The sequence below is a fragment of the Denticeps clupeoides genome, chromosome 1 (genome assembly GCF_900700375.1).
Source record: "Denticeps clupeoides chromosome 1, fDenClu1.1, whole genome shotgun sequence".
Classification (NCBI taxonomy): Eukaryota; Metazoa; Chordata; class Actinopteri; order Clupeiformes; family Denticipitidae; genus Denticeps; species Denticeps clupeoides.
Window position 1 is genome coordinate 24,047,924 of NC_041707.1, and position 9,705 is coordinate 24,057,628.

The window sequence follows — 9,705 nt, forward strand, 5'->3', positions numbered from 1 at the left end:
ACTGACCAGTGCCTTATGTGTATTATGTGTTAAGATGGCGTAGGTATTACAATTTGTAAAATGTGTACTTTTGTAGATGCTTTTATATAACACTTTAATTTTGTTTTTGATTAACATATGTTTAATAAATGCTTTTATTTAATCATACAACTGAACATACTTCATTGTATCATCTTTGACTTTATTGCAGAAGCACATTTTCAATTCACTTGCCAAAAATGGTAGAATTTAAGCATAATAGTTTTATGTTTTATTAAATAGATAGTGAGTAATATGTAAGCCTATAAATCCTACATTTTCACAATCATTTGAACAGTGTTTCTACCATAAATCCATGTTTTTCATTTCTTATAGGAATAACATTTCTAATGTAATTTATGGGAACTGTGTATATGCAGTATAAATGAACTACTGTATTTTTTATTATTTTTTTTTTTACTCATTACTTACATACTGTAAATAAGGTTTTAAGAAAATTCTGTCATTTTTATCAAGCTACTGTGGTATAGCCACCAAAAGGATTTTGGCAGATTTGCAGCTCAAATGAAAATATATGTATATCAGTTTATATATCAGTACAGTTTCTTCCATATCTTTGAACATCTTTATTGTCTACTGACTGAACCCCACACTGACCACCCATTGATCAGTTTCGTACCCCATGTTTGTGGATCTAGTCTACACACAGATCTCCTGTCAACTTTTCCACAGAGACCTTGAACCATTCCATAATATTTTACAACTGTATATAATCAGTATACCCTGGTTATTGTCCATTAATCAATGCTCAATGTGCCTTTTGAGGGATGATATTGATAGAATTGTCCTCCACAATCTCATGATTTCCTGTAGCACACATATCTATGGCCTTTTCCAGTCTTGCAGTCCTGGACCTGCCACTTGGACCTCCTCCAAACCAAAACACACTTCCTAGAGTCCTTTTTACCAATCCTTGGTGGGCTCCTCCTCCAATTGGTGAATGTGACAGGCTCCCCACCCACCCATTCCCATTGTCCTTTACTTTCACGGTCATTCAAGCCTGTGAAAAGGAAGCATTGAAATATTTATTGATTCTTTATTCATGGTGTTCGTATTCATAAAAAATCAGATCGATAATCATGATTTTTTTACCAATCCAGAAAGGTTTCCGTCCACTGAAATCCCACAACCAGTCCATATCAGCTTTAGAGGGTACACTCACAAGGTTTCCACTGAATCTATTAATAAAAACTGTTGATTATCATACAAGAATCATGATTTTTCAAACAAAATTTAGGTTTAGGTTTCAGTAGGAAGAGCTGAAGAGTTTCCTCTGATCCTTCCCAAAAAAGTTCAAGTAATGCATTTTGTGTTCACCTCTCCCTGCAGGTTCTTGCTGCAGTGTTCCACGTAGCCTTCTTCTCTGTGCTCAGGTAGTAGCAGTAACGGCTGTGGTGGGTCCATCCCTGTTGGCACTTCTGAGCACTGACTATCTGTATCAATGAGGATGGAAAAGAATAGCATTTCAGCCAAAAAGCAGTTGTCAGTAAAAGGTTTTCTTACACACGTATGCCATTAGAATGAGAATTTGTTAAGATATTGGGATTTTTTTGACAGCACATCTAATATTTCTAATACCTAAACACATAATACCTTTAATCAGATTTATGGGTGATTGTCCTGCTTCCACTACCAAGTCTCAATCTTTTAGCAGAGGGTTTGGGGTTTTGCTGAAGAGCTTCTTCATTTTCACAAAATAACCAAAATAAACAGTAGGACCACCATGCTCTTTTGAAAAATTGATCATTCCTCCAGAATGATTTCTCTCAATGTGATTAGCCACAAACTGAGTTTAGCACTGTTTTCAAATTGGTGCTAAGTGCAGTATTTTGGTGGGGCCGGTTCACTGGTAAAATGTCAAAGAAATCCTCAGGCCTTTCATAAATAAATGGATAAAACAAAAAAAAAAACTGTATTTTTATGCATGTGACATAATGACTTTCAGACTGAGGAACTAGCCTGTATGAGAGCTGTCCGTGATTTGGCTTCTCCCATCTTAAATAAAAAAAAAAATGAAAGATCATAATCATGATCATGGGTGACAGAAATATTACGGTCAGTGAAATACTGCAATGAAATGCATACTGTATTTCACAAAAGTGAGTAGTCACATTTGTGTAAATATTTTGGACAATTTGGAAATTTTTGGCAAATTTACACTGCTGTACAAGCTGTACACTGACTAAATTGTCATATCTTCAGTGTTGTCCCAAAGAAAGGTATGAATATTTACATAAATGTGAGCTGTATCTATGATGAGTGTATGTCAATGTTTGAGCACAACTGACTTCAAATATTTCCATTTTCTAATGCATAAACTTTCTCCTGAGCCATCTGTTTAGAACACATTCCCTGCAAATAAATGATCAATGTCCATCACAAGGACAATGAAAGCCCAGGGAAATGCAGCTCAATGTGCCAACTTCGAAGGTTCACCTCATGAGTTGGTGCCCAGGGTTTCCAGGAGACTCCACTACATCTGTATAGCTGGCCAGAGCCTTCGCTGAGATGGAGGAGCCCTTTCAAATCGGGGGTACAGGCTTTGGGAACAGGTGAAGGAGCTTCTAAATTCTATGGAGATTTTTGGTCACATTAAAACGTAGGCAATGTGTTTTCTAATTAGGTAGTTACATTGTACAGAGATAAAGTCATAAACCAACCATTTGAGGTTTTATGTAGCAGATGTAACTTTTTGCAAACCTGTGAAGATGGACCATTCTTCTTTTGGGAACTTGAGAGCAGGTTTATACTTGATATAGTTCCAGTCCCATACTGGCCTCTGCTGGTCACCTGCACATTTGCTCTCCTGTCCATACTTGAAGCTGTGGTTTCATCCTCTACACGCATTGACATGATCCCATGGTACTAAACACAGCGAAACAACAGCATGTACTTATAATCTATACACTGCTGATAATACTGAAATATATTACTAAAATTATATTACTATTTCCATAAATTTTGTGTCACCTTTAACATGAATGAAAACAAAGTGAATTGCAAAGTGCCTTCGTCTCAGCAGATTCAAAGCAACCATGAATTTTCACTGTTGCAAGTAGCATCCCTATTTGGTGGTCAAGATAAGGTCTTTTGTTGAGGAGATGAGTTTTATCTACACCCACTGGAAAAATGACCATTACGGTCTGACTTTAATAAACTTTATGTAAGATTCAAGAATTAACTTTTGTAATTTGAAATTCAGGATATAACCACTGGCTTTATTCACATTAACCCCCCCTAATTAGTATGCATATTTTCTGTATCAATTAGTACACCAATTTTCACATTTGCAATAAGAATATGAGAAATCATCTTACTGTGTACACAATGTCAGATCCATTACGGTGAACTGAAGAAGGTTTCACCTGGAAGAATATGTTCTGGCTGACTATTCCAATATAAGGAAACAGAGAAAGTAGTGCTGTATACTTTAGACAAACATACAGTGGGTATGGAAAGTATTCAGAAAGAATTTTCATGCTTTGTTATATTGCAGTGATTTTCTAAAATCATTTATGTAAATCATTTCCCTCATTCCCTTATTCATTGACAGAAAAAAAGAATTGTTGAAATGAAGCACCCTTTTGATCTAATACAGCCATGATTGTTTTGGGAAAAGATGCAACAAGTTTTTCACAACTGGATTTGGGGATTCTCTGCCATTCCTCCTTGCAGATCCTCTCCAATTCTGGGAGGTTGGATGGTAAAACGTTGGTGGACAGCCATTTTAGGTCTCTCCAGAGATTCTCAATTGGGTTCAAGTCAGGGCTCTGGATGGGCTTCAAGAACAGTCACAGAGTTGTTGTGAAGCCACTACTTTGTTATTTTAGCTGTATTCTTAGGGTCATTTTCTTGTTGGAAGGTAAAACTTCGGCCCAGTCTGAGGTCCTGAGCATTCTGGAGAAGGTTTTTTGCCAGGATATACCAGTACTTGACCGCATACATCTTTCCCTCGATTGCAACCAGACGTCCTGTCCCTGCAGCTGCACAACACCCCCACAGCATGATGCTACATCCAGGATGATCAGAAGAAATGGACAGCACCTGACTTAAATATATGGGTCACAGCAAAGGGTCTGAATACTAAAGATCAAAGTTTTTCTTTTTAATAAATCTGCAAAATATCAACAATTCTGACAGTATGGGGAGCTGTGTGTACTTATTAGGAAAAAATGAACTTAATTAATTTTAGCAAATGGCTGCAATATAACAAAGTCTGAATTCTGTCCGTACCCACTGTAAACTGCAGTAGAGCTTTGCTGTTTGACTGTACCTTTCTGTGGCCATTAACTAATAGTCGCTTTTTCTTGTTTTGAGGCACCATCTGTGGCAGACCATCTCCCCGTGTGATCAAAGTCCCTTCAACCTGATCTAGGGGCAGACTCTCAACTGTAATGGCGCCGTGTTTTGGATATGGGCCTGGATGGACTTTTGAGCCTCCTAGTCGAGCACCCTGTGTATCTGTCTGTAGACCGCACCTCCCTGAAAAGAAATTAATGGTGGACAGATAGTGGTTTTGAGAGTAAGTTTCTACCAGTCAACAGTTTGGATTCACCCATTCTGTGGTAGTTCTGGAGCCAAAGATAGAGGCAATTTGTAGAATCCACATGGTGAAAAAAAGAAATATTAAGTATTTGTCATATCAGGAGAAAGTGTTTAAACATAGTCACTTCTTTTAACCCTCATACCTTCTTTGTTCGCTATTGTCATCATCATATGCCACGTCATGAGATGCTCATTACCATGAGTGAATAATAAGAAAGTGATCAACATAAACCTCCAGGACTGTTGGAAAACGTCTCCTTTGTCCAACTTAAGGTGGTGGAAAGAAAATGGCAGAAATGCCTTTTTGCCTTGTTTATTTTTTATGTTTATTGTACAACAACACATATGTTATTTCATAGTCCTGTGTATACAGTTTTATTCTATAATATAAAATGTAAGACCCATAAGTGCATCCAACTTTTGACTGGTAGTATATATTGGGCTCATATATGAAATATGTGTGAGTTCTAAATTCTACTAACCTTTGTCTGAATCCATAATTTTTACAATAGCCTTGGTGTTACCACGCAGCAACGAGCCCACAGGGCTCATCAGGGTAACTTCAAAAGCCTCATCTGCCTCTTCAAGATGGTCCTGGGTTATTCCAACCCTCCAGTTTCTGCTTGACATGCCTAAGAAATATATGCAATAAGGACAAGAAACCACAAGACAACCAATGTTACCGATACCAAAATGTTGTCCTTACCAGGATCAAATTGGATCAGACTAGAAGATGGGGGGATAAAATCTTTTCCTTCAGACGCAGTGATATCTTTTACCTAGGATAAGGCAAATATGTTATTTATGTTAGGAGTTTCAACAAAACTCACCAATTAACATCAGAACTAACCTTAACAGTCACAAATGTTGACTCCTTTATGTTGCCCCTCCTCAGAACTGTTAGCGTTATGGCACCCTGGCTCTCACATGTGACATATTCTGTCTTTTCAAGCTCAACTGTAGACCAGCTAAACTCCAATCTGAAAATGTCACTCTACCAGTCAGTCCCTTTCCATGTTACACTTGTGGAGTTTTATTACGTCAAAAGTTTTACAAATTGAAGGAGATATAGAGAAGGAATGTTTTACGTTTGGGAGGGTCCTGTGTTGCCCAGTGGATCAGATACTTGAAACTCCAGACTGTCAGAAGAAGTGTCCTGGGTGGTGTCAATGATGAACAGAAGAATTCTTCTACTCAAATCTCTCTGAGAGAAGCGATGACGGACAAATTCTCCTGGTGGAAAAGATGGTAGCTGTTCCAAACTGTTTACAACTTCGGACACTGTACATCATGGTTGAGAACTTTTACACACTGTCACAGGATTGGGAAAGGTTTCATACCCGTGGCAGTATTTTCAAGGTATCCATAATATGGAGTCTGGAGAATTTTAAAATTAAGTTCTTCATCAGCAGATTCTGTATCCTGAGCCCTCAAATCTCTGGAGGAAATGAAGATCCCATAACGTCCATCTTTAAGATGCTCCACTTTCCATAATGTTTGCTGGACTACAACCTGGGGGGCAGAGCTGTCAAGACACTCTATCTGCAACACACACAAAAACAGGAATTTCACTTTGATATTACACTCAAGTTGCATGTTTGCTACTCTGAAGGTCCAGGTTTGAGACCAGTATGCTTTTGCTACTGTTCCCAAAAAAACATGTCAAGGTGTTGACACCAGAAAATGTGGAATTTTGCACAAGATGCTATCAACAGATTCTGTACATTGTCACATTCCAGAGATGCTCAGTCAGACTGAGGGCATCCAAGGGAATTACAGTACAGGCCAAAAGTTTGGACACACCTTCACATTCAGTGAGAATCTACCAATGTAAATGGTCATTAAAACACATTGAATGAAAAGGTGTCTCCAAACGTTTGGCCTGTACTCTACATGTAAAATAATATTCATAAAATCAGTAAATTCATCAATCAGTGAATCAATTTATCTGTCATTCTAAAATGCTCAATTTCACTTTGGAAAGTGTGCACTGAAACGAGAGAATATCATTACAACTGAAGGTGCTTCTGGGGGTGGGATCAGCTATTGTACACTTACTCATTTTCCAGATTCTAGCACATCACTTCCTAAAAAGTCCTGCCCATTGACAGTTGCCATGACAGTGAATATCACTTATAAATGCCACTTGCAACAAAATAACTCTCTCACTCACATTCCATGTACCATGTACCAGAGCCCATCCAGCCCACAGCAGGGTGCACACACACACCATTCACTCACACACAGAGACAATTTAGAGTTACCAGTTCACCTAGTAAACTGAAAGTGAAGTGATTGCCATTGTGATACATAGCAAGGAGAGCACACCGTGACACACCTTTGTATTTAACCCATCACCTTTGGTGAGCAGTGGGCAGCCATGACAGGCGCTCAGGGAGCAGTGTGTGGGGACGGTGCTTTGCTCAGTGGCACCTCAGTGGCACCTTGGCCGACCAGGATTCAAACCAACAACCTTTGATTACGGTGCTGCTTCCTTAACCGCTAGGCCACCACTGCCCCCGCTAGGATACACAAGATCTGAGTTGGGAGTCAAACTCACAACCTTTAAAATGGCCACATCGCTAACCACAGCATCACTGTGCAGCCAGCATTTTCAAAAAGAATAAAGCAATCAAAACTCAACAAATAATTTACATAAAGTTTAAGTTAACAAATATTGTCATTAGCAATGGAACTGTAACATATGTGTGCAGATAATGAAATCTGTAAACTTTACCATATTCTTATTAAGAGCAAAACCAAAAAAGTGGTGACCCTTACCTGTATGGTGAAAAATACTGGCTCTGTCTGCATCTTTCCATCCAAAAGAAAGCCCCTTCCACTGCTATCAGAGGCGGTGAAAGTAAACCGATCAATCTGGGATGACCCTCCTGAGTGACGGTATGCAACATCAAGGTCCTGGAGGTGCTTTTGGGTGAAGTTTCCCGGAGATGGTAGAGGTACTCCTTTGAGGGTCAACTGACCATACTGCGGTGGCTTCGTTATGCTGAAGACCAGGGTGCTTGGTGGGGTGTCGGGATCTGATAGGCTCAGGGAGTCAGTGGTCAAGGTTATGGTAGAGCCTTGCGGCACACGCAGTCCGGCATTCCGCACCAGCAAGGGCAATATCCTGTCCGTCATCTCCACCAGTATCTCCAGGGTGCCATTGCGGGTGGATTTGCCATTGCTAACAACAAATCTGGTAAATCATAACAAAGGATCTTTGATTCCATTAAAACACTCGCAATGGAAATGGAGTTCACAAAACTGAAAAAATAATCATATAATTAAGGCCAACTAAATGTTTTATTTTCTTGAACAGATAAAGTGAAATTTCCAACCTCATTGTCTCCTTTGATGACGTACCCCTGTTGTCATGGACGTAACACACAAGGTTGGCTACAATGTCCAGCTGGCTAAAGGAGTCGACGGGAACTCCGACGTGTTTGATGTACTCCATGTGGCCACTGGCAGGGGGCACTGTGACCACATACAGCATTTCCTCAGGTTTGTTTGTGCCGTCCACAGCTAACAGAACATCTGTGGTCAAAACCACACGCTCTCCTCGACTAGCCTTCACAGGCTTCACAAACAGGGCAATGTCACCTGACATATAAAATAATAATTGAATAAAATAAGTTATTCTTACATTTTAAGGAAAAAAATATTAGGAAAACAATGTTTATGTTTTAAAAAATGACTGATTACAGAAACATATTCACACAACCTTTTGCCAGATCTTTGAGAGAGATATAAAAGTGCTGGGCTGGTGATTGGTTCTTTCCATCATGTAGGTGGAACGTAAAGAAGTCCTCTGACTGATCTACTGGAGGTGCTGTGTGCTGGTAACGCAGCAGGTTTGTGTCAACCATCTCCTGAGTACAGTTCATCCCAGCAGAGAGCTCCACCCAGTCCAGGCCTGCCTGAGAGTGTACCTCACAAATCAGGGAAAGGTTGGAGGGCACTTAAAACCTTATTCATGTTCAAAATAACACAGTATTTTTTACAGCAATAACTGTTTAAAATGTGCTATACCAATAATGTGAAGAACGGCACAGACCTTAACTTGCAGTTTTCCACGAGAAGGTACACTCTGAAATATATATAAAATGTTCTGAGGTGGTGTATCATTGTCCTGGGCACAGAGAACAGCACTGGATATGAGACGCGCCTCACCAGCATCTACTTCTATCCCAGTATTCCTACAACAAAAAATTATAAAAATATAACAAAAATATAACCCAGGTTGTGTCTACCAGTTTTAGAAAGGCATTGATAATCCATTGTCATCATCACTTATTTGCTATGGTTACTTATTTGCCCTGTGTGTGTGTGTGTGTGTGTGTGTGTGTGTATATACTGTAGCGTTTGCACCCAATAGGGCTGGGCTCATTTTCAAATGGCTGCCTCTGGGGGTAGCGAGGTGAGGTTCTACCCACTGTTAGGGTGAGTGTTGGGTGAGTTAGTGGGCTGTTGCCTGGAAATGGGGGTACTTAGAGCAGGCAGCGGGTGTGTTGTGATCTAAAGTGAATGCCTCCCCTGTTGCTGAGTGGTCTGTCTAATGAAAAGGCATTTTGGTGCTAAAAAAGTGTACCTCTCTTTCCTCCTCATCGCCAATCTGCACTATAATATATATATATATACACACACACACACACACACACACACACACACACACACATACATATATATATACATACATACACACACACACACACACTGTAAATAAGTAACTATAGTAAATAATTGATGAAGAAAGTGGATTATCGATGCCTTTCTGAAACTGGAAGATACATGTGTTATAATGTGTTATAATATATATATTTTAAGTCTTAATGTGTTACCGTGTAATGTGAGGCTCCTCATCATTAACAGGAAGTACTTTGATGACCACTTGATTCTCAACAATATGCTTCCCATCAGTAAGTTGGATGGTGAAGCTGTCATGCATGTTCTCTGTACCATCATGCACGTAGAGGAGACTCATGCCTAAGAAGAAATGGGGATGTGACATTTGGCAATATACCTGTCCCATTTCAGACATCAATATATGTAGAATGTTTTTGTCCATTAATATTGCTAATTTAATTAGAAGGGATGTAATGATGCACATGGAGCACC

At 39.4% G+C, this 9,705-nt stretch overlaps 1 protein-coding gene across 6 annotated transcripts in view; it reads right to left on the minus strand.

The window, feature by feature from the left end:
• Positions 1–164: 164 nt before the first annotated feature.
• Positions 165–9,705, minus strand: part of frem1a (Fras1 related extracellular matrix 1a) — a 30,568-nt gene continuing 21,027 nt past the window's right edge. For 4 of the 6 annotated variants that reach the window (XM_028994674.1, XM_028994839.1, XM_028994754.1 and 1 more), the window contains 17 exons: positions 9,429–9,573; positions 8,645–8,786; positions 8,312–8,507; positions 7,926–8,190; positions 7,366–7,783; positions 5,925–6,126; positions 5,673–5,817; positions 5,435–5,564; positions 5,291–5,363; positions 5,067–5,216; positions 4,313–4,521; positions 3,357–3,404; positions 2,740–2,904; positions 2,476–2,610; positions 1,357–1,472; positions 1,132–1,217; positions 165–1,039 (listed from right to left, as the gene is read on the minus strand). In XM_028994674.1, coding sequence (XP_028850507.1) covers positions 837–1,039; positions 1,132–1,217; positions 1,357–1,472; positions 2,476–2,610; positions 2,740–2,904; positions 3,357–3,404; positions 4,313–4,521; positions 5,067–5,216; positions 5,291–5,363; positions 5,435–5,564; positions 5,673–5,817; positions 5,925–6,126; positions 7,366–7,783; positions 7,926–8,190; positions 8,312–8,507; positions 8,645–8,786; positions 9,429–9,573 — 2,828 coding nt within the window. In that variant the 3' untranslated portion in view covers positions 165–836. Of the gene's footprint in view, positions 1,040–1,131; positions 1,218–1,356; positions 1,473–2,475; positions 2,611–2,739; positions 2,905–3,356; positions 3,428–4,312; positions 4,522–5,066; positions 5,217–5,290; positions 5,364–5,434; positions 5,565–5,672; positions 5,818–5,924; positions 6,127–7,365; positions 7,784–7,925; positions 8,191–8,311; positions 8,508–8,644; positions 8,787–9,428; positions 9,574–9,705 lie in introns of those variants that run through there. The other 2 variants (XR_003751133.1, XM_028994973.1) reach the window with 2 other exon arrangements.